Source organism: Anarhichas minor, unplaced genomic scaffold (assembly GCF_050575085.1).
Source record: "Anarhichas minor isolate MPS153535 unplaced genomic scaffold, ASM5057508v1 ptg000030l, whole genome shotgun sequence".
Lineage (NCBI taxonomy): Eukaryota > Metazoa > Chordata > Actinopteri > Perciformes > Anarhichadidae > Anarhichas > Anarhichas minor.
Genome location: NW_027466476.1, coordinates 9,366,802 through 9,391,751, shown reverse-complemented (window position 1 = coordinate 9,391,751; position 24,950 = coordinate 9,366,802). Strand labels below are relative to the sequence as shown.

At 42.8% G+C, this 24,950-nt stretch overlaps 1 protein-coding gene across 1 annotated transcript in view; it reads right to left on the bottom strand.

The window, feature by feature from the left end:
- The window catches only part of srrm4 (serine/arginine repetitive matrix 4), a 54,070-nt gene that overhangs the window by 7,140 nt on the left and 21,980 nt on the right, over positions 1 to 24,950 (bottom strand). The window contains exons 2-7 of the mRNA XM_076104295.1: positions 10,038 to 10,172; positions 2,493 to 2,582; positions 2,263 to 2,343; positions 2,147 to 2,173; positions 1,811 to 1,861; positions 350 to 433 (exon numbers count right to left, since the gene is read on the bottom strand). Of these exons, the coding sequence (XP_075960410.1) occupies positions 350 to 433; positions 1,811 to 1,861; positions 2,147 to 2,173; positions 2,263 to 2,343; positions 2,493 to 2,582; positions 10,038 to 10,172 (468 nt within the window). The remainder of the gene's footprint in view (positions 1 to 349; positions 434 to 1,810; positions 1,862 to 2,146; positions 2,174 to 2,262; positions 2,344 to 2,492; positions 2,583 to 10,037; positions 10,173 to 24,950) is intronic.

Sequence of the window (24,950 nt, the reverse complement as noted above, 5' to 3'; positions counted from 1 at the left end):
ATCAATGATTATCTAAGGATGAATTAAGACCAGTCGAAGCTACGAGAGATCATCATGCTGTCAACCCCGTTCAGTATAATCCATAAAAAACTGTGAAAATCCTTCAACTTTCAAAAATGTTACAATAGGTTATGATAATTGAGTGCATCGATCTGTGGAGTGAATATGGGGCCACTTCCTGTGAAGCTGTGATAAGGGCCGGTCGTGCCTGAGATCAGGAAGTCACCTCTGCCTTATCAGTCATCGCTGTGGTGTGACCAGGAACTCGGCAGACACCTCGAGCTGATAAGATAAACTGAGGGAGTAAAAAACAGGGGGTGGGTGAGGAGGGGGAGGGACGGGATCCTACCTGTCCTCTGCGGGAGATTGGTAAGATGAACTGTCCGACTCTGACCTCCGATAGCGTCGCCTCCGCCGAGAGTGAGTCCGAGAACTGAAGGAGGAGATGAGGAGAGAGGACACGAGTGGATAAGGAGCTGAGAGCACTATGATGAATCAATTGACAGGAAGTATTATTTTTATAATTAGTTAATCAATTATGTAATTTACCAAGTACAAATCCCAGCTTCTCAAATGTAAAGTATTTGCTGCGTCTATCTTTTCGATACCCTTGCACATATTTTTAAGCTTCGGCTTCAGCCTACAGCTTTCTTGGTCATGGCTATAATTGTTTCTCAGGGTTCCCACTCTGTATCTTTTCCAGGTGATTTTCACTGATGATCTAGCTGGTATGACAGACAATAATATGTTCCTCTCTTTGGAAGTGTGATTCATTGGTTTGACTCTCTCAACATTGCTCAATGCACATTTGAAACGTGAGCCAGCGTTGAATCACAAATCTTAAACCTTTGCTGGCAAAACAAGCACTTTAACTTTAGCAACTGAACCAAACATGCTCCAGACCTCAGCAATTAACTTTCAAATCAGTTCAAACTGATCTGAGGTTGTGCTCACTGACGTTTTTTCCCAGTTCGGAGAAACAATTGCCCACCAGAGCAGGAGTAATTAAGTCTGGGGATGCTATCTTCCTACAAAGCTAGCTAGATATACCCAATTATAAACTAGAATTATCCTTCAACCAATTAATCTATGACTCCAGCAAGTGGATCTATGACTACTCATACTATGGATAGATTCATCAAAAAACGTAAATGATCTTTAGTTGCAGCCCTGTAGAGCACACATGTTAATTTGTTGGCATTGCCAAATGTTTGGATCGTGTTTTCTCTGATATGTATATGACCCGTGTTTGAAAAATAGCAGAGCCCGTCAGAGAGAGGGCGAGAGGATAAAGGAACAGCGAAGGCATGAAGACCACAAAAGAGCAGAGAGGAGCGAGTTGAAGTGAGCTGGAAAGCAGCGGTTTCTGTTGAAGTAAGCAGCAACTGAATTCGGCTCTGTGCTTACAAGCAACGGGCCGCTCATCCAAAGTCGAATTATAACATGTTGCGTGATCACAGCATGAAATTGGTTTCTCTTAACCTCCGTCACCCCCTTTTTTGTTTTTCCTCCCCTCTGTTTGTAGCTCAAGCTTTCAATCTGTTCTCCTCTTTCACGAGGATTTTATTTCCGCGCTTTGCTCGGAAATATAAAAGCCTGCACGTTTCTGCATTCAGCCATCGTGCCCCCTACATGAGAGCACTTTGAAGGATGCTCTCTCTTTCTTCCTCAGCGATCGGTGTTCTGTAAAGGGTGGACGGGCTTACCATGGGGGGGAGGAAGAGGAGGTGGAGGCGTGGGGTCAAAAAAAAAGAGTTGTGTTGGATTTACAGAGAGTACATTGATTCTACTGCAACAAGCACGGACTGACCTTTTTTTGTGCTTGCGCTCATATTTCCTCTTGTGTTTGAAACTTGAAGAGCTGGTGGGATGAAAGAATAAAATGATGAGCGAGGCATTTTAAGACAGACAAAGGCTGCACACACAATGACTTCTTACTGACACATGAAGGGAATTGGCTTTGAGGTTGGATATCTTACAGAAAGCAGGCGCTAAATGTTCCCCTCATTTATGACAGACATGTACCCAGGTGTTAAAGTTAGCTCTTTTAATTAAATACTTTAACCTTTAGAAATTACACACGTGAAGACACAAGGCATGCTAAAATGATGCACAACATCTTCCAATCATCGTACTGCACACATACCTGTGTTTAGACTTTTTGGAGGTATACCTGGAATAGAAACAGAAAACATGATTTTAATCACCTAATAATACACGTCATGCCACTTTGCCAATATTGTCGTAGTAAGCAAGAGCTACCTATGCCGCTTGCTTTTCTTGGAGCTTTTCTTCTTCTTCTTTTTCTTCTTCCGCAGTGGCGACAGGCTGTAGGAAGGCGACCTGAAGCCGGAGAACAAATAAACATGAACTCTAGAGAGTGCCGAGCTTCCTCCTGTACACCTCCCACGGCTTATTCATTTCAGGAAACAGGACAAAGGCGTCCGACGATACACCTCGCTGCAGAGTCATCTCGTTTTTTGGGGACTGACCTTTTCCTTTTCCTCTTCCGTTCAGACTTTCTCTTCTTCTTCTTCTTCTTCCCCTTGGGCCGAGGGGAGAGTTCCTCATCAGAGGAGGGGCTGTGAGCAGAGACAGAGCAGAGGGGACACTTTAGTATTCATTCCAGGGATGGGATGTGAAATGTGAAATCTCTGCAGCAAGAGTTACGACTTATGAATCCCATTATATCTGCGCTTTTGGAATTAAATTTACAGTGTGGGTGTCCCAAGTATTATCTAGCCATGGAGATTCTAGTTTTATTTGCCCAGTGTTGGGGTATCTGCGATTTCTGCCTCCACTCTAACAGCCCAGTATCCCTAAGAATTATGTCCATATTGGACAATTCTGCAGTCCATAATTTACGTCCAAAGCCAGCGATCGGCACCAAGGCAGTGTGTTGGGTGACCTTTCATAGTGAAGCATTGAGTGAGGTTGTGGAAGTCAGGTTGGTGGATCAGAATGTAATCAACAATTTACAATTAAGTGTAAAGTCTTTTTATGAACAACAACCTTTCCCTGAGATTAACTACATTGCAGTTGCCATGTGCAGATTCTGTAGAAAGTGAGAATTTTATAAACATCGGCATTGGACGTAAAACAAAACAAGTAAAAATGTTGTCATTAAAGTTATCTGTGGTTGTAGAAAAACTCTTTTTGACAATGTTGACTTTGAATGGTGATGCTCAAAGAATTGAAAAATGCTTCACTGGATCTACTGAAGAAATAGTCCCTAAGAAAATAGATGACAGTGTGTTTTATCAATTTCAAATGTCACTTTTCATTGAGCGCCACATAATAAATTCCATTTTTTTATCATGATTTAGGTGAGCCGCCCCTCTATCCTGAGATATAAATAGATTACGTTCAACGTTATTGTCATTGCACAGAGAGAAAATAATGTGATAACGAAATGCAGTTCAGCATCTAACCAGATGTCTAAAAGGAATAAAGTCTATTGTGATGAACAAAAAATAAACAGAATGTATAATATAAAATAAGGGGTAGATATGGATATGCTGCGGTGTATACAGCATGATCAGTATGAGATGAACACGCTCAGAGGAGTCATCTGTCAGAAGAGGGATTCGAATCCACGCCTCCAGGGGACACTAGCGCCTAAGACTGCTCGGCTATCCTGAAGTTCAAATTACAGTGACCACCTAAAGCAGTGCAAACAGCACCTAAAAGCTGCATTAACAGCGACATTGTTGTATCACTTTGTTTTGTGAGAAGTTCTTCACCTACTTGTATTTTGTGATATCAAAGTTTCAGTTTTCTCTGTGTTTTATGCCAACTCTCCCAATAAAAACAGAATGGATGGGGTAAAATAATCCACATGACTCATCGCTGGCATCACATAACTGGTCGTAACTGCATCCCGATTCCCTCTCACAACACACACGAGCGAGATTATCTTTGAGCCAAATGTCCCATACGAGATGATCCCATCACAACAGGAGGAGGAAATCCCATCGAGACTGGTTTAAAGTACAAAACAGATCGCACGCCAGTGAGCGTCACTGAAGTCGGGGCTGATGACAACATGGCCTCACGCCAGGGGGAGATAGATCTGTGATGCATCCCATAGATAACTTCAGTAATTATGTCAGGGAATGAATCCTAAAACCCAGAAATTACTCCGAATTTTTGCTCTTCCGGTTCCCTCGTCTCGAAGTCACTGAGTTTTTGGTAAGATGCCTGAAATAAGAGATTCTAACTTGTTCTAAGACATATAATCCGTCTGTAGATACCCCTCTTTTACATGTCTTAAAGAGGCGACTGCTACCATGTGGCGAAAATGAAACTACAAAACGTCACCGTGCCAACTAGTCCGACTCGTGTATACTAGCACTCGTGCGACCGTGGTGTGGTTATAGCCTGTACACTACAACACATATACTGTTAGTGTTCACTTTACGCAACGAACCTTAGACCTTTTTAATTTTTTATTTTACCGAAACCTTCTTAAGTTAATAAAGTTGATCATTGATCACTGAGTGCGGGATTCTTTGGTTCTGCCACAGTCAGTATTCCTGACCCCATGCACCTGTCTCTGAGACTCTGTGGTGTGCAAGAAGTTGTTTTTAAAAAGCTCATGTAAGGGTCAAGGCCAAGTTATCCAGAACCTTTCTCTTCAATATGGCCCCGATTTGTAGACTCAAGTGCATCTTCTGCAGTAGAAGCTAATGTTAATTCCTCGTTCATTTCCATGAAAGTTGCTCAGTGGCGCATGAGGCAAAAATTGCTCGACTGCTGAGTATAAAATTACCCAGATCTTCCACACTGCTTCCGCATCCGTGGGCTCATAGAGCAAGCGCACTAGCGTTTCCTTTAAACCTGCATCCAGCTGCTCGGTCTCGGCTCGCTCACATCAACGGAGGAAGGAAAATAAGAATGGATCCGGCTATTAGTGTGCAACCTTTAGGACCTAACGTCTCTTTCCCAATAATGGCATCACGTGACGGACCCAGAAGAAGTAATTCCACAGTTTGACCACTACGTAAATTGCCCGGCGCTCTTCCCGGGGGTTTGGCACAGACACACGTGCTCATGCTAGCCTGAGATATTATCCCTTCACCCATTCTTCCCTTGAAGTGTGAATTCATAATAACAAAGAAAAGAAACTTGTCCGATTCCATCTTTTGAACGGCTTGTTTGCTGTCCAGAGGTCCACTTCATTTTCTCTCTGATAATGACTGATGTGGAAAAAGGAGACGAGGGCCTTTGAAGCACCGCAGCCTCAGTGAATGAGCCTTTCAAGTGCGGGCCGGCGGAATTTCATAAAAGAAGAAAAAGACATGTCGGGTGATACAGAGTACAGGAAATGTGCCAGGAGATGCTTCTGACTGCAACTCCCCTTGCGTTTGATAACGAGGTCGAACATAAGCTTTATTCGGAAAGACCTGTCAAGGTTGTCTGGTGTTGGTTGAACCAGAACAGATTTCATGTAGGAGTGACGGAGTGTTTCACTAAAGGTAGGGTAGCAAATAAAGAAGCGGAGGGAGCTGGCATGAAGACATGTTGCACTGCATTTATTGCCCCGCCATGCTCATTTACTCCCTTACAGGCAGAGAAATATAAGAGGACATGCACAATGACCTTTTGTCATGAACTAACAATTGAAGCTGACTCAGCCATTTCCAGTCATCACAGAGGCTGCCTTTATGGTGACTAAAGGCGGGCTATCTTAGGGTTTATCAATCAACAATCAGAGCAACGTGTCAGTTGTAAAAAGTCATATTTCTAACTATTCACTACTTCACTGTTATTGTGCACTCGAACCTGCTGTCAAGTCGAACCTCTCCGATTCATTGATGTGATCGTCCACCAAGGCGATCAAGAGACAAATGAAGGTTTTAATCTTCTCAACCAAATTTCCCCAAGTAGCAGACGTGTCAAACCTCTCCAAAACCTCATTTGGAGTAACGACATAAGCTTTCTTTTGAAGAAGTGACTTCAATGGTTCATTTCGTCCCGATTTAGGAGACGTTTTTTCAATTCAGTCAAGAGCGGAACCAATAAGTTGATTAAACGAAACTGTCTGCAACTGTTCTGGTCATTTTTTCAAGCAAAAACAGCAAACATCCACAAGCTCCAGGTTTTTAAATGTAATAATTTGCTGCTTTTTTCACATCTTTATGTTACGTCTTTATGTTTTGTACAGCTGGTTGGACAAATTAAGTGATATAAAGACATCACAATGGGCTCTGGGAACTTGTGTTTTTCACTATTTTCTGATCTTTTATTGAACTAAAATATGAATCCTAAAAATGAACGGCAGCTACTGAAAATATTTGTTCCATGCAGAACTATTTTCAGTCAAAAGCCGTGGAGATGTCTTTCACAGTTGTCCCCATGTTCCTTCCATTATGGCTCAGGTACAGTTGGAGGCTCTTCCCAATGTTTGAAGGCTCTCATTGGCTCAGTCATTTCTTCAACAGGGGAAATAGACATTTACAAAGAGACTTGTGAATCTCTGGACAAAATTGAAGATAGAGCGGTCTGACGCCCCGTTTACACACTTATGAACTCACTGAAAACATCTGCAGCCACTGTGACTCAAAGACAACGAGAACGTGAGGAAGCTTCAGCTTTATTAGAGGACATGCAGGAGTTCCTTTGGATTCCCTCGTGGAATTAAGTTGTTTCTTTTCCGCTGAACAACAAACAAGAGCTTCAAATTAATTAAAAGAAAACCTGATTGTTGATTTCAATGGCTTCCCAATTCTTTAACCAGCTACCCAGACTTGAATACAAACCAGGCATGGAAACTAAATGTAAACGTGTGGATGATGGGCGAGGCTTCAAAAATGCATTTAAAAGTTAATTTCCCCTCAAAATGGGTAAATCAGCAGTCCCCTTTGAGATTCAATAGGAAGCTAATATTTCTGGAACAACTAATATACTAAAACAGTTTTGTTCTTTCAGTGGTTCTTCTGAGAATTTAAAAAAAGCATTAAAGATGAATTTCTGAATAACATTACCAATATCCAAAGATACTTTTATAGCACAGAATCAGGCTTAGAGCTCTCTGCAGAATTCATCCAAATGTCTACAAATAGTATCTGTATCAGGCCTCTTCGTGTTCACTGGAGGGAAATATTTCGCCAAGGACACGTGCTTTTATGCTGCACAAACAGCAGGTCACGCTAACAGGCGGGCGTGATCACAACTGATCCAGACGGTGACAAACTGCACTCCGGCTTGATGTATGCGGACCACAGAGCTCTGGAGACCATGCGCCCGTTTCATTGGATGCAGCAGAGGACTGTCTCGCTGTAATAAATGGACCCTGCCTGGTGTAGTCGGCAGTTTGGGAGCATTAGGAACTGAAATGCATTAGGGCTGATTAGACCGACCGAGCCCAAGTACCCTCTCCTGGTAATGAGAACGCTTTGTCACTCATTAACGCCTCGACCATTCTGGCCTTGTAGAAAGAGAGCACAAGCATTTGCATTCTTTTTTTCTTCTCCTTGTCAGCAGAAACAGTTCCTTTTGATGAGGTGGAGAGAATGAAAAGGGGAGAATGAGAGAGCAGTCAATTGCCAGCTACACTGGGAATGGTGATTGTGCAGAACAATGAGAGGATAAAAAAAAGGGGATTTGGGGACATCTGATGAGAATGTGCTCAATGCTGAATGCAGCCTTTTTATTTCCCCCGGCCGCAGTCGTGCACAGATGTATACACGTAACTGCATCTTGGATATGTCGTTTTTTAATAAATACAACACTTGCTGGGAGTTGAGCGCTGTATTATATTTAATACAGTCGTGATCGGCTGGATTTCTAGTGAACGGGCATTTGTCATTGTGACACATTCCGGCAAATTAAAAAGATACATCAGCAGCCTGCGCCGACGGCGTCACAGTGAACCGTGTTTTTGTACCATCAGCTTTCTAAAACACTCGAGCGGGCAAACTACTTCTAGAAAGGAGCTGGTGTCAGTGGCTGCTGGTTTCATGTTATAATTAACATGGGTTGCTCTGGAAAATTGGGCTGCTGTCGACCAATTAGCAAGATAACAACCCACAGAACAAAATGTCTTTCTCAACAGAGGAGAGCTTTCTCGGGCAGCGACTCGCTGGGCTTTGTAACTGAGACAAAGACTTTTTTTAAATGACTCCGCCTCATTAGCCACTTTTTTTACCAAGAGGAGATGAATAAACACAAACACAATTTTCTTCCCACATTCCTTCATTCATTATTTGCTGATAGCCGGTCTGCTAATAATGTCTCTGCTTTTAAATCTCATCTTAAAACCCGTTTTAATTTAAAGGCCTTTCAACAACTATCATATATTCTTTGTTTTATAGTGAGATGATCATGTTTGTATGACTGTATTAACATGTGTTTAAATTTGTGTGTATGTTTATATATTTCTTGTACAGTCGATTACTGTTTTCTACCTCATGCAGCTGTTTTGAATGCTGCTTTTGTCCTGTTATTATGCTTATATTGTGGCCGAAAATGTGGACGTGTTACTTAAGCTGGACTTCCTGGATTGTATTTCATCAGCCCACACCAGTGCAGCTCCATGAGCTTTTTTTTTTTGCCTCAGTGTTAAAAGGTGCTCTGTAGAAGATTAGTACATGAAAATACACCTGACTCGTCAGTCTGAACCTCACAGAGGGGCTGCGACAGTAAAGACAGGGTTCCCTACAGCGTACTACAGGTTGGCACAGGGTCCATGCTGAAATTCAGAGGAAATGAACACACTTTAATATGAAATAATATTGAGCTTCAGGGAAAATGAGCAGTACAATTTCCCCCAACATCTAGTAGCTGCATTGATAAGGAGGCGAGATACGATCACGGTGTGCTCTTGATCTCCTTCCTCAGGAGTAAACATGAGTGCTGTGTCCACTTCATCTTCTCTGATTCCTCAGTACTTAAGTTTCTAACAACTTTGTACATCTCAGTACCATTTGGAGTTATTCGAGTCCTCTGGCTCTGTGTTGACCGATTCTTTTTTCCGGAGGATCCAACAGAGATGTACGCGAGCCTTTTTATATTAGTCAATATAGTCAATGTTTTAAGTAGCTATAACTGTCAGGTCAATACGAACATTCAGGCTCCCTCATGTGGATCAAAGGTGTACTGCATTTATGAACGTCACAAGTAAGACTGTGGAGGAAATTATGCAAATTCATCCTTAAATCTCAGTCCTTGGGAATCGTTGGGAGTCTTTGGGAATGACTGCTCTACTCTAACTTCAGCACACAGGAAAAAAAGACTCTTTTCAGAGGACTACAAACACCATACATCTTTCTCACTGAGCTTTATTTTTCTATCAGATGTCTTTTCTTGCACGCACCATCCAGAACGATTATCAGAAGCCCGCATGCCGGAGCGTTCTCGGCGCTCGCTGTTGAATTCAAAAACAAAGAGAAGAAGCCGCCGCCGCCGCCGCAGTTCATCCAAAGAGAAGCGATTCATGTTTATGATCCTCTCTCGCACCTCAGATGCGGCTTCAGTCGTGTTTTACATATCGCGGGCTGGTTCCCTGCTGTGTAACTGCAAAATGGCTTTGAAGGTGTCAGATTAATTGAGTAACAAAAAAAAATATATCTGCCTGAATCGATTTCCCCCCCCTCAGAATACGAAAGCCAGAGAACTATTGTCAGTGTGTGAAGGAGACTTTTGACTCAAGGTGCTGGTGAAAAGAAAGGATCTGAATGACACCGTGTGGAATTCCTCACAACATGTTTGTATTTCTCCGCTGGGCCCGGCCTGATAAGACTGTTTACATCCCCCCCCCCCCTGCATCAGAATATAGAGATTAGCTCTGTTTTTCTCATGGAGAGTCAAGCCCTGAAGGAGTGTTTGGTATACTGTTAAAATGCTTTATCATCAGCAACCAAAATCTACAAAAACAACCACACACCAACCCCCCCAAAAGGAAATAACAACCATTCATCATCACAAACGTTTCAGCACAAATCAACAATCCTACAACTTTTAAAGGATGGTTGATATGAAAGATATTTGAGATCAGAAAACCTTGCACCTCTTCGACAGCCTGAGGACTAACTCACCTCCTGGCCCTGCGGTGACTGTGGTGTTTGCGTCCTTTTCCTTTAATGCAGCCGTTCCTGTCCGCCGTGTCCAGCCTGGTGTCCGCCGCTTTCCTCTCATCGGTCTTCAGCGGCTGGCAGGCTGTTGTCTCGAAGCTGCGAGACAAGCATTAAAAAAAAGAAAGAAAAGAAGTTAGGTTTTGCTCTTGTGCCTTCTCATGAGAACTTTTTAAAGAGATTTTTCTAGTTGTCCACACAGTCGACGCTTCCATCATACAACAGCGAGGAGGATCCAGCATGCTTGGTTAGCCTTATTCCCTCTGGTCTACTGGATATGTGTTTTATTCCCCTCCATTTCTCCCCGCCAGCCATTCTCTGGGAAAATTGGAGGTCAGCCATTTACCATTCAAATGGAGGTGTCAATTGAAATGTAGTTATTTACATGCTTCAGTTGCGCTGACATTTTGAGGGAAATGGTGTTTTCTATCTCGTGCTGAGCAGATGCAGACAGGGGAGATGCATGGTCATCAGAAAAGTGGAAGGTCTCCTTGAATTCTTTTCTGATAAACTAGAGCTCATTTTTAGTTGTTGACATATATTTAAGAACATCCAAACATAAACATCCAAACCATTTTTTCAGCTGAAAAACAATGTGTATGCTTATATTTAGTGGTGTTGTTGTTGGATTCAGCTCCAAATCTTAACATTTATCATTTCAACCGTCCCAGTCACAGTAAACTATCTATAGGCACAACATATAAATGATTAAGGAATACATTATTGTATTTTTATTGAAACATTTGCTTTGACTAAAGAAAAATCTTTGCATTAGTAGTTTTAATGATATATTATAAGAGTTAGAGTTCGGTAGAATAACAGGGTATAATTCCCTCTCTAATATCTATTTCATGTTGCCTGAATACAACTGTAGTTCAACTTTGTGTGTTTCAGATAGCTGTTTGATTTAAGTATTTGTTAGCTAGTGGCCAGAAATAATTAAACAGATTTCAAAATTGAGGCGAATCATCTCTGGCGTCCAATGCCGGCACAAAGCTGCTATAAGTCAGGTGTTTATCAATTCACCCGCTTCCACCCCGAACCTGCCAAAAAACCTCCATTGGCAGTGAAATCTGTCTGCAGGACGAATGACTAAATAAACTGGATGATTAGATGTGAGCACACAGATCTAGCCCTGCTTATTATCCTCTGTTTTAGTCATGGGAGATTTGAGCGTAATTACACATTCTCCTCTTCTTCGAGTGGCTCTCGTCTGATTGTAATGAGAAGATAATCGGAGCCGGAGATTATAGGCCGTCAACACCCCCCCCCCCCCTTCTTCAGCGACGAGCAGGCAGGAGCTGTCGTTTTCTATCTTCCTCACCTTCGCTCTCCCGTGCTTCTCTGCATAAGAGGGCGTGCCCCCCCCCCCCCGGCAGGGAACTAATAACGGCAGACTGGGCACTCCGACATGACCGAGTGTGTGAAAGGTGATCGGGGAGATGCAGACAGCCACCGGTAGGATAATTAGTGCGATCAGGGAGGGCTGAAGGGAAAGTAACCTTCCGTTATTCTGGTGGTTTGGCTAACGTTCTCCTACTGCAAATAAAAGTTTGCTAATATTGTTTTCTGGATCATTGCGAGTTATAATGCTTCAGGTGGCAAACTGGGAAATGATTCACAGCTATTTGTACAGTGGTTAATCATCTAAGATGAAGTCTGAAGCTCTCAGACATCTTGATTAAATCTCACTCTGTGTTGTTGGTTTTTTATTTAGGCAGCAGAGTGAAATGTCAGTGAACAGCCAGTAGTAATGGGGGGGGGGGGGGGGGGGGGTTCTCACACCTCCCATCTGCATACAGCAACAATAATCGTCAACGCGCTACACTACGGCCTGCTTTCAGCGATTCCTCCTCCTCCACTTATTTCTATTTGCATTTAGATGTAGGCCTACGTGTTCATTGAATGAGTAGCTATCTGACAACCTATTCGACCAAAGCGGGAAAATATGGAAACCATCTGAAATCATGCAAATGTGTCACTCTTTCAGCGGAAATCACGGAGGACTTTGATTTGATTCAACCTCGTTCACTCTCTTATGTGGCCGGGCCACATCACAGCGGTCAATTCTCAGCTGTAAAGCAGACCGTACACACGCAGAGGTCTTTGGGTGTTGAACACTTTCAGTGTGACAAAAAGATATTGACGATTCTTCCTGCGAAGATTTAAACAATACAAGCAATTTACTCGACACGGTAGAACAAAAAAGGCCGGAACGTTTCCGCTCGTTGTTCCTGAATAAAGCCGGAGAGCAAAGTGGCCCAAAAGCTCCTTTAACTGTTATTTGCTGTCAATCTAATAAGAGCTGAGGTTGAGGAGTTCTGAATGAAATCGATTTCGCCATTGCGGATGCACATTCCCTTCATCCGGCTCTGCAATTTATTGCTGAAAGTTTCCAAGCTATAAGCACCTGGATTTACCGCTGGCTGTTTGTAACTGTCAAACAACACACCTCACACACACACACACACACACACACACACACACACACACACACACACACACACACACACACACACACACACACACACACACACACACACACACACACACAATCCTTTTTGTAGGCATAATTCATAACCTGGCAGCGGTTGAAGGTATTTAAAGGGACAGTTAAGATCACCAAACTGGCAGAAAGCTTGAAATGAACGCAAATACGGACTGGATCAAGCGAGGGTACTCAATGACGAAAAGCTCCGTGGACACTAATCCGTCCCACTTTGTGACTTTTTGACCTCTTTCTCTCATCATATGTGTCATACTGCACATGCACGCTTCGGCGCCGCTCCCCACGGCGATGAGTGATTCTGTCACTGGAGGCTCGGAGGAGCGACCACGCTGGGACTAGCTCTTGTTTCCGTCTTTGTCACAGAGGGAGGGTCTCGCTCCTCCCGACGCGGGGGCTCCTCCGCTCCGTCATACACGGCTGCTGTTCGCTGTCACGTGGACGGGTAACAGACACGGACAGATGGTTCACAGAAACACACTGCAAAACAGGGAGACGGCGAGATTTTGAAGAGGGGGATGATGTGATTTTTACCTTTGAAAAACCTCTCTACATGTTGATTATTGCTGCCCTGAAGAATAAAAGTTTCTGTATTCTCTGTGATATATTCATCTGTGCCATAGAGCTCCACTGTTGACTATAAACACACTGTTTCACTACGTGACATGCTCCTTTATTTACAGCGTACATGGGCACTGCAGTTTATTTTGAGCCCGTCCCAAATATATATTGTTCACAAATCCACAGCCACAAATAGTCCTTTGTACTAATATTTTTTGTTGCTAAATAAGCAGATTATAACATATAATAAGTATGTTTATAATGTATTATAGACAAGGGTGTCGTAGACAGAAACCCTTTTTTAACACAAGACTTATCCTTTGCGGTGAGTAAGAATTAGTGGTTTAGGTACATTATATATTTGATGGGTCGCGTGTTGTGCTTCAAGTCAGTATTTAAACAAGGTACAATCGTTCCCTAATCTTACTTAAGTGTGTGCTTAAGTTGTCTAAACATAACCATAACAATTGTATTAATGCTTTAGATTCCTTAATATTGTACGGAAAACAACATTTCTTAATGCCACATATGTCTGAATGCAAATGAGTTTAATGGATTGACGTTTCAGCTCTAGTTAATCCACAGAAAACCAAAACATTAATGAATTTAGTAAAACGAACGTAAACGCCAAAAGCCAAAACATATTTAACCTTTTCAATTTGTGTTCAATCTAACCATCTGCTTGTCAGTTGAACTTCCATCTCTGTGCTGATATATTCATCCAGAGGCACAGGAGGATCGCCATAGTTTGTGTACAGTTTCGTTGTCCACGGCCAGTTTACGATACTAAATTGAGATAAACTGCTACAATATCTGCCAGGAGCTGCTCTGTAATCTGCCAGCTGCTTTGCACAACGCTGGCTCGCTGTCGGATGGGCTCCGAGCATCGGCTGACATCGTACAGGTGTGCAAGAAGCACGCCAGGCGGCCATTAAACTAACCAGCAAAACGCTGCTACACAGCTCCGGTGTTTGCGTTAAAAACGTGTCAAAAATCACACAAGCGATTAACACAGATTGCGTTCTCAGCTGCCTCAATTACAGTCTGCAAAACATGTTTTCATCGGCACTCTGCTTTTTCTGTTTATTCCAAAGCTGTTGAAGAAAAACGACCTGACATTTTGCTTCAGGAGGCCTTCTGGGGCGTTCGAGTGCGTGCAGAGCTGGAGGACTCTGGAAGATCTATGACGACACAACAAAAGACACAGCACTTTCCCCTCTAAACCTGGTATCTGTAGACACCCCGCTGTGACAGAAAGAGATCTTACGAGATAGAGTTAAGTGACACTCGAGGGGCATTTGTACATTTTCTGTGATCTCATCTGCTCCTGAAAGCACAAACAGACAAATGCACTTTTTGTTTTTGCTTTGGTTGTGTTTTGCTCTCTCGGCGTAAATCAGTGTACCCTCACACACCTTTGCTTCTCGGGTCAATTTAGTTCACTTCATTTTGTTTGGACACGTCTGCACCACTACTGTGCACTGGATCATCCTAATACTGCTAAAGGTCGACTTAATCTGCGTTCTTTACCGGGGTTTTCAAATGGAGACGCCCACTCAGCCGTTTGCTTACTTTGGTTTGGGTTAAAATATAATAATGTGAACTTTATAGAAGTATTTCTTCTTTGTGATCCATTTAATTATCTTGTGACGCCCAGAGTGAGAACATTGGAATCTGCTGATTCTAAGGACTTTCATTAGCGACTTCATTTAAAAAAAAAAAAACACAAATATACTGTCGGTTCCAGCCCCTCAAAAATCCATATTGGTCGACCGTGTGTCGTTTTGGTTGCCATGCCATCCCCACATACCTGCTGATTGCTGAGAAGACTCGCGCCTAATAGAGCAGGTGAATAACAAACTGTGGCAAACAAGTTAGGGGTTATACATGGAAGGATCAATACAGCTAACCCTAAAGCAACAACAGGAAAACAACATCAGGCGATCGAGGGACGATACGTCACTTTAAGAAGTCCCAAGAAGAAGTGTGGAGGAGCCAAAGGAAATTAAATATGTTCCTTCTAGATTCTCAAACTCAATTAAGACGTTGTGTCGAAAATACAAATCAAATGTCTACTTTTGAAGCTAGTAATTGCTTAATAATGGCTGACATTAATGGCAGAACTCTTGGAAAGAAACATTACTTCTACATGAAGTCTAGTGGAAAATAAAAGATTTCCTCAGAGTGTCATTTCTCTTGACAGTGGAGTGGCCCTCAGTCCAACAACCCAAACATCCTGATTATTCAAAGTGGAGGGTTGCTAAATTGTGCAAATTAGCACTTAAGGAGCTCTGTTCTAACTTACAAGCTTGTAAACACGTCAAGGCCATCAGAGCTGATAATGGAGACCGAGGAAGGACTCGCATGACCTTCATCCTCTCAGGAGACATTTGTGTAAGTGAAAGTAGAGTGTGCAGAACTCGGGTGCTTTTATACATTTTTTTCTCCCCATTTCCACATGATTTAAGAGTTCCCCCGCCGCACTTGAGGTTCAGGGAGGCTAATAACCTTTTCATTATCCATGTCAGAGCCACCAGGAACAATTGATTATCGTTATTATAGGAGTGATGATAGTTGAGATAATTACCAGGGAAAGAGATGATCTACTACCACAATCAAAACCCAGACAGGGTGGTCCCAGGGCTGCTTTAATTTACACCCAGTGTTTATCCCAGTTTCAGACTCGAGTCAAGAATAACTTTATCATCACCCAAAGGACACAAGCGAGCAATTAAATCCACACAAAGTGGATGAGACGCTTCCCTCACGAGGCTAACTCCTAAGGCACTCAAAAACCTGTTCAAAGTTTCCAATGCGAGGCGGGTACTTTTGAGAGACGCGTTATTGATTCAATGTTAAGACTATTTTGAGGCAATGGTTCAGGTGAAGACGCTCACAAACACACGGGCATGCAATCAAGCGGTCCCAATCAATTAGGCACACGAGCGAAACATCCAACCACTTGATTACTGAGGCTGCCGTCAAAACTGTACTCAATTTAAATGAGCGTCTGCATGAGCTGGCATGTTTAGGAGTTTAATCTAAGATATCTGACTAATGAACACTTGTGTTGCCATGAAATTAATCCAGTTTGCGTAGCGGCTCTTGTGACAACCGTTCTGGGGGTGGTCAGGTCCCCTGGAACAAGTTTGTTCCTGTAGCAGTGTTGTTTCTTTTCTTATGGGTAAAACACCTCATGAGTTCCTTCCCCAGCGGAGGGGATTTTTCTCCCAAACGTACGCAAGATGGGTAATAGATTTTTTTTTTGTGTGTGTGTGTGTCATTTCTCCTGTTAGAATAAATTGCAAGGATGGATGCAAATCCTTTTGGGCGGCTGAGATCAGCCCCAAATTGGCCGCCTCGTCTTCCTTACAATGCATGATGGGAAGGCAGAATGATAGAAGTGAACATCAAAGATTTAATGGCTGTTCAGCCCCCGTTAGGAGGTATCAGTGGCTCCAGGCAATTTCCTGTCTTCGCTAGTTTGTTCCAAATGTAAGATCCAACTTCAGCATTAAGCTTCGACAGTACATTAGGCTTTAATTATGTAACGCTGGGAATGGGTTTTTGTTCTCCATTTTAATTTCAAGGTTCATGATTTATCTATAAATGAATTCTCTATAAATCAATTCCCTTCAACAGTTTGTATTCACACATTGCTCCAAAGAGCAACGGTGGGAAATAACTAAGTAGACATTTACTCAAGTACAATTTTAACTTTAATTCTATTTTATGCTATTTTATGCTTTTGCTCCACTTCATTTCAGAGGCAAATAATGATCAATAATCCTTTATTCGTATCGCCATTATTATTTAAGATTTTACATAAAAACGCATAAAAAATTCGTTTTTAGTTTCCAACATTTTGGGGTTGTCGTTACTGTTTACAAACAAGCAGCTGGAGCCTCTCGTCACATTTCGGTGGTCTATAAGTTAACAGTTCCACCAATAAGAGGTTTCCCCTCCAAATCTCCCAGGTGGTCTGTTTCTAATAACTGTTGAAGCCAAAAAGATGTAAAATGATCCAATATTTCACAAAAAAAATGCAAAGATTACAGAAAAGGCACAGAATTACAATGCAAACGTGTGTAGAGAACTTGAAACGAGGGTGCTGCAATTTATTTAAACAATGTTCACGTCCTTTTTGTTAAATAGTTAATTGTTTGTCATAGCTTTTTTTATGAGTGCGAATGTAATAAAGTTTACTAAAACGTTTTCTGGATCTGCTCTTTTGATATGCAGAATGTGATTTTACGGGGAAAACATTTCCAGAAGCTTTAAATGGTCAGATGAAGGCTGAGGTATCCGTACATTAAAAAATAAAAATACATTCAACTGTAGTAAGTTTTGTCTGCTGTTAATAATAATGGTCCAAAGTGATCTGAAATTGTTTAGTTTTAATTAAAAAAACCTTCTAATTTTCTCCTCAATTCATCTCCTAGTATCTTTAATTCACTGTAGAAACTCAGAGCGTGATACATGCGCCAACATGTGAATAAGGGGCGACTGGCTCTTCAAGCACTGGTTATATCAAGTAGTTAAAACGAGCTTCATCTCAACAAGCTACAAGAGTAAAATACTGCTTTCACACTGACGCATCAGTATCATACCAATTTCATATCAATATGTCAGGCAAGAGTGCTTCTACTTTTGTTTTTTACTGAAAGCAGGATTTTAAAATGCCAGGCTTTTACTGGTAGTAGGCTATTTTCCCACTGCGGTACTTTCCCTAAGTGATGTGAATACTTCTGTCAATGAACTAAATGTAATTTGTAGAATACAAAGTGGATTAATTGATTGTACATCCTGTGTATGGACGATAATGTGGCTTTGTGATTACACGTGGAGAACAACTGGCCCTGATTATTTCAATCAGAATAACTACATAGTATTTTGAATATGAAAAAAACTCTACATCCTCTCCTCGCTGTCAGCCAATCAGCAGCAGCGAGCCCTGTTCCCCTTCCAGCGGGTGAGAACGCTGCGAGTGACTTTAACGACAAGCGAGGTTGGTTTATTCAATTATTGTGTCCCCATGATAAAATGGGAGCAACATAACGGCTTGATTAATTTCCTTATCACGGTGAGCACAAAGAGTAATTACAACCAAATCCACCGCTTGGCGAACCACACATCAATCAAATTAAAGCAGTCTCCACTCGGCAGCAATCACTTCCAGAACAGCACGAATGAGTCGATGGGCTCAGGACGCCGCCTCCGGCCCCGAGAAGTGTTTATCCGAGAGCTCCAACACCGAGCGAAAGGGTCACACAGGGAGCTCTGTGCATGTCGGAAATCATAAAAGAAATTATGTATGCACACTTATAATGCCGGTGTGAGCCAGGCTGGACAGGACCTCTGTGAATATATTTGCCTGAAGCGGTCATTAAAGCTCGTGACAATCTTGACGACTGGCCCGCTTCTAACAGGAAAGAACACTGTGTGAAGCTGCGACCAAATGTCAACGCATAATAACGCGTGAGCGACTCTATGACCCCCAATCACATCCACGACCACTTACCACACAGTGCTAATTACCTATACCTACGACTAAAACTGAGCTGATGGTGAAGTTGCTTCACTGTTATCGTGAGGGAGAATCGGTAAACAGAGACTGAGTGAAGCTCTTTGGTCAAAAACCACGACCATTGACCTCAGCGCTGAGGTCTAACATGGCCGCTCGTCAATTTTAATGAACTGTGCCCGAAGCCTAATGGAATTTTACAAGTACTCCTGATACTCCACGTATCAGAAATGTATCAGAAATCACTGCTTGGTTATACTACAGATGTTATGAAGCAACGCAGTATGTTAGAAAACATCATTTGTACATTTTAAAAGGCAGACTCGGCCCAGTTTGTGCCTCTAATTTATTACCATAACATCTGAGTCACAGAGCTTCCATTTCCCTGCCAAAAAATAAATAAGTAAAAAGCTGGGAGGTCATTTACCAACTGCCACTCTTCTCAAAGTATTTCCAGAAAGGCTCTCTTATACATGGTGGTGGCACAAAATAATAACATCATTTATACAGCATGTTTCGAAAGCGAGTGCTTCACAAAAGATATTAAACCAACCGATGCAAAGTGCAATAAATTGCAACAAATTAAAATGTAATTAAGGTGCGATATAACAGATGAAATTGCAAACATTTATAGACCTGATAGAGGATCTACAGGCTGCACTCAGGTTTGTATGGAGTTAGAAAGTCTAATATATAGTCGAGGTGATCATTAAATTCTTAAAATCTATTCGAACAGGCGGCCAAACGTAGAGATATATACTGTAAATGCAACCTTCTTTGAACATCCGAGTTCACTTGGCGATCACAATTAAACCTGTTATCGACTGTGACGCGGAGATTTCTATAATGAAGTGTTGTTTGATCTGACTCATGAGTTTGTAGAGACTGACTGTATCTGGCGCTCTGATAGTGGGACCTTCTCATGTGAGTGCTCTGATTAATAAATGGATGCATCGATTTTGAATCAGTAGGCTTATGTTGTTGTCTTCTATTTTTTCTGAGGCTATCGCCAAGAGGCTGCTCAAATAGTCCCGCAAATTTGGAAAGTGCAACGTAGTCGACGTGATGGTTTCCTCAGGCGCACCAAGGAGATCGATTGAAAGCTAAATTTCTGATTTTTCTCAACAGTTTTATTTATAGGCTGATATTTACACCAAGATAGGTCATAAAGCATGATTGACTTGAAGAAACCAAGCGACTCCATGTAAAGTCAGTCATTCAGCACCCCCATTTAGCCAGAATGGAATGGTCCTTTGATTTATAACCACATTTTTCCACCACTACTGCAAATCGACTGTGAGAGCGAATCAGGCTCCTTGAATCGAATCGTTGATTTTGGGGAGACCCTGAGAAGAGTCTTTGAGGATTCTGGAAATACCTTTACAACATTGTTGTTTCACAATCTTCTGCGTCAACACTGAAAGAACCTCCTCACTATTTTTTTTGTTGCTTTGAATAGATAGCCTGGAGGTTTCTTTCCAGCTAATCATGTCCCACCATACTGTGCGTGAAAGAATGAGGCCTTAATTTGAGGAAGAAAAATACAAGTAAAAGAGAAAAAAGCATGTTTTTGGACGAAGTAATGACTTATATAAGTTGCAAAAAGTAAATGTCATGACAGTAAAATCCAACCACTCTATCCCCAACGCTGTCTGTGAGCTTTATTACTGAAGTCAGAACATCTCATTAAAAATACGAAATTGAGGAAAGATTTAAAACTGTAACATCGACTGGAGGATGAACCCTTTTTGGAAAATTAATTAATTTGATTTAGTCAGTGAGTCATAGCCTAAAGCCTTCGTTTGACGAGGGTAAACCTGCTGGATTCCATTGGCAGCTCTTTCTATTTGCCTTCCTTCTGTAGAGTTCAAATCAAATCCAATCACAGTGCCAGCGCTCAGATTCACGAGAGCCGTAAGTGCTGCGGTTCATTATAGGAGCCGCTTCGGGAGTAGAGGAGGGGAGGCCGAGTAGGAGGGGATGTTGAGGAGTTTGAATGGCGTCTTACCGGATGGTGACATGTCAGATGTGGTCACGTGGATGTGTCGGGTGCTGTCTGCGAGGTAATATTTGTGCCAGAGTGAGGTCACGTCAGAGCTCGGGAGGCTGAAGCCCCGGGGCTCTGACAAAGATGGCATCATTCCCTGTGGCTGCTGCTTTACATTGCAATCCTGTTACAAGCCGCTTCGGCTTGAAGGAGCAACATGTTTGGCGAAAAAAGTTCATTCCAGTGTGGAGCGCTGAGCCAAGGCCAAAACTGCACCCCCCAGCAAACAGCAACATGCACAACAAAGGTCGGCTGACTCTTGATTAGCCCGAAACCTCACCTGAATAACCAACACTGTGGCGCCATCGTCATCATCACGCCGCCATCATCATCACTGTCATAATCATTGCAAACCAACGACGCTGTTTCAGAGTCATTTAGAAGAATAACTCGTCACATGGTCCTCTTGGCCCAGATTGTTAACATCTAAACTGGAAGTGTTCCTCCTCTTTCACGCATCGTAAACCTTACGTAGGCATCAATTACTTGCTTCCAAATCGAGTTGGAGAAGTGATTAGAGGGTTCTTTGTGTGGAGGCAGAGGGAGGGAAGCGGGGATAGTTGGGTCTAATTAGCAGCTTGCGAGGCGCACTTCCTCGTTGCACTTCTTCCTGTGTGAAGGAGATTACTGGAGAGCCTTCCGCAGATGCTAATGTGGCTAATGTATGTGGAGTGCAGTGAGCAATAATCATGGAGCGCACCCCCATGTTTAATTAGCACGACTATGGAGATGAACGACGCGCTGCCGGGAGGAAGCCGCTGAGGTGGATGGATGATTGGCAGAGGGTGCTTCTGCAAGAGTTTGACCAAAGAAGGAGACAAGAAAGAGGCGAGCACGTCATAAAAAAAAGAGAGTTGGATCAGGGAAATGAGCCTTCAAGTCTATGCTGAAAAGAGAGTAAAAAATGTTCCCCAATGAAGTTGAATTTGCTCCCTCAAACAGCAGATGAAAGATGGGTTCAGCATTGGACATTTCATTTTCGTGTTTTTGGGCCTGTGTGAAGAAAGAGTTTTTTTCCCCCCCGAGGAGCTAAACAAACACCAATTAATTGGGAGGACAGACAGAAAAATAAAACTGTCATCTGGCTGAAACTCAATCAGCCAATTAAACAAGTAATATTTACCGGCAACTGCAAAGAAGAGCGTAAATAGCTGTTTCCATGACAGTGAAGGTAATTTAGAATCGGCTTTGAGGGACCAGCAGCCATTGCTCCGTGCGTTAAGGACCTTCCGAGACGCGTTTTCCCATTTCTGCCTCCAATTATCCAACCATCACGTCTCCCCGTAGTTGCTCCATGGGAATAATTCACGGCATTAAATTAACGGTTTCTCCACACACCTGTCTGGATGTACACACCTCGATGGAGGAAACAGATTGGGACCCAACTGTACACTTTGGTATTTCAATCTCCCCCCGCTGCCTTAATGAGCTGCCGGTGTTCCCCACTAATTTGAGTCAGTAAACATATCAGGTTTGCAGCCCGCCATGACAGGCGGAATGAAACCCAATGGGCCAGTCCACACCTCGGTGCAGGAGAGAGACTAAGGGAACTCCTGACAAGATCCAGATATATGCTGGTAATTAGAGAACGGGTTCAGGATTGACTAACTTCCCATCTCTCTCTCTCTCTGTCTTTCTTTCTTTTTCTACCTCCATCCTCGGCTGTGACGTCCTCTCCTATGCAAAGGAGCCATGCGAATTATTCACAAAGGCCCGCTTGTGAGAATGTTTCACAGTATCTCTTCCCTCATTAGATAATCAATGTGAGTAGAAGAGTGGACCACAATTTTGAATAAAGATAATGAATCCCCCCCCCCCCCCCCATTTCCTGTTGATTGATGTGCTCTCATAGGAGCAGTGTGCGATCCGTCAGGGAGGGCTGAGATGATGTCACAAGTAACATCTGGATTCCTGGATAACAATGCGTTTTCACACCACCTTTCTTTTTAATGACATGTCTACACCATCCCGTACACGTTACAAATGGGCATATTTGGGAGGAATTAAGTCTCGGACAGAAAATGGCTAACAGTGAGGCTGATGATTGGATTCATGGAATTCAATTTATTCTAAATTGTACCTAAAATTGAGCTGCCTGCCTGAGCTGGAGAAATAGAAGTCAACGCAACATTTTTCTTATAAAAGAGGAAAAGCATTAAAACCCGAAAGCACCATAGCTGAGATTAACACTGAAGCTGAGACATAAATAGAATCATAAAATCTTCTTTTTAATGACCCGAACTAGCTTGAATTACCCGACATCTGTCCCGTTTCCCCCTCACCTGAGCTCATTACAGTTTGCACAGTATGCACTCTGTCTTGTCATGCTGCTTTTGGCGTTGAGACGTGAACAGGTAAGCCGTCCCCACCCTCCTTCCTCGTGTTCTCATCGCCGCTCCGTCTTTGCCTCCTACCAGGTGTGCCGCACGGACAGACGGAGGCGCAGCATCCAACCGATCCAGCAGACCTACCCCCACTTCCATGCTATAAATGTGCCTAATAAGTGGATGGCATCATGTGCAATCTTCCTCCAACTAACTCCCCACTGTCTTCATACGCTTGCATCAGACCTCCAGGCTTGTTCGTTCTTCGTTCCCGTGTGCAGCTTTGACCTTCTGCCTCTGAATATTTGAATCCGGTGCAGGAAGCGGAGTCTTGGTTTTTTGCGAGCTCCACAGTCCCGTAACGCCCGCTGTCTGTAGTGTATCAAAGTCAGGACCTCCTCCCACGTTCTGCTGCTACACCCGGTGGGCTGTTACACGGGCCATGGGTGTCACATCCTCAGTGTAATCTCTCTCTCTCTCTCCATCTTTCCTGTTCTTCCTCTCTGTTCACTTGACTGCATTCTTTGTCCGTCACATTGGACCTCATGCAAGTTTTTGCATCTTAACTTTCTCTTACTTCTTGCGCTGGTACGAGTGTGCCTCGTCAGATTCAGCAAACGCTCCTAACTTCGGATAACTTTGGTAATGACAAGTGTAAACATGATGAATAAGAATCGCAAAGTTGGAATTACCATATTTAACGCCCCAATAATTCCATATTGGGCTACGAGCCCTGCCCCATATGTGTTGAATTCCTGCTTTCAGAGATCCATAGAGGAAAGTCTATGATTTTAACAGCGTCAGCAGAGGAATTAAGGGTACGTGCTACAGACAAAGAATGGGGAAAAATGCTGCGTCACCTGAAGGTCACACTGTCACTGAAAAATGTCTGGAACAGCAGAGCAATAAAGGAGGAGGGGTTTGAATAAACTAAGTCGTTTTACAGTTTTGAGATGTTCATTGTGATATTGTAGCGTTACACAATAGCATCATTAACCAATTTAAATGAATGGTGATGTCATTCGGCTACATGAATAGATTTAGAATTATATTAGTCTATAATAGGATTTGAATTGCAGAGTCAAACAGGATGATGTCAATATAATAATGAAATATACATGCTATGAGTAAAAAATGCACATGTATGACTCCTACGACAGGTCTGTCAATTGTGTTTGTTGCCAAGAGAAAATTTCAAAGGCGAGAAAATTGCTGAATGCGGCAAGTTTGTCTAAATTATTCGTAAAAGCCACTTATTAAAAGAACGAATCTGTTCGAGTGGTTCCAGCATCTCTGTCGTATATATCTCCACTCTCATCTCCCTCCGGTATCTCTAGAGAAACCATTTTAAATGGCGTCTGTCGCAGTAGTCTCACAGCATCACACACACACCACAACCACGAGGGGAGTGATCCAGTGCTGACAGGCGCTTATAGAAGAAGCATTGCCATGCTGCCCACTCTACATGGCTGTGCATGTGTGTGTATGTGCGTATTGGAGCGTGTGCAGGCGTCAGTTACAAGCGTGGCACGTCGCTGTTGGCTCTTGACGAGACTTTACATTAGCTATGCAACCTAGCATCTAAAATAATCATCTTAAAAAAACGAGAGCAATCAAGACCCCCCCCCGTCGACTTCCTCTCCCCCTCCAAGCTAATCAGTGGGTGCTGCTGGCTGTCTGCTAGACTTGATCTGATTGTGAGACAGAACACTGTCAGCCTGTAAAAGATGAGTAGAGCAGCCTCCACATTATGCTATGATCAGAGGGGGCATGGTGGTCCAGCAGTCTTTTTATGCTACGTGGACCCTACGTTGAATAAAATCTGCTAGACAAACCCAGCCTATCTGCTACAAGGGTGTTCACCTTTGACTCCTCTTTGAGAGAGGTCTCTAGAAAATAGAAGGTTCATTTTGTC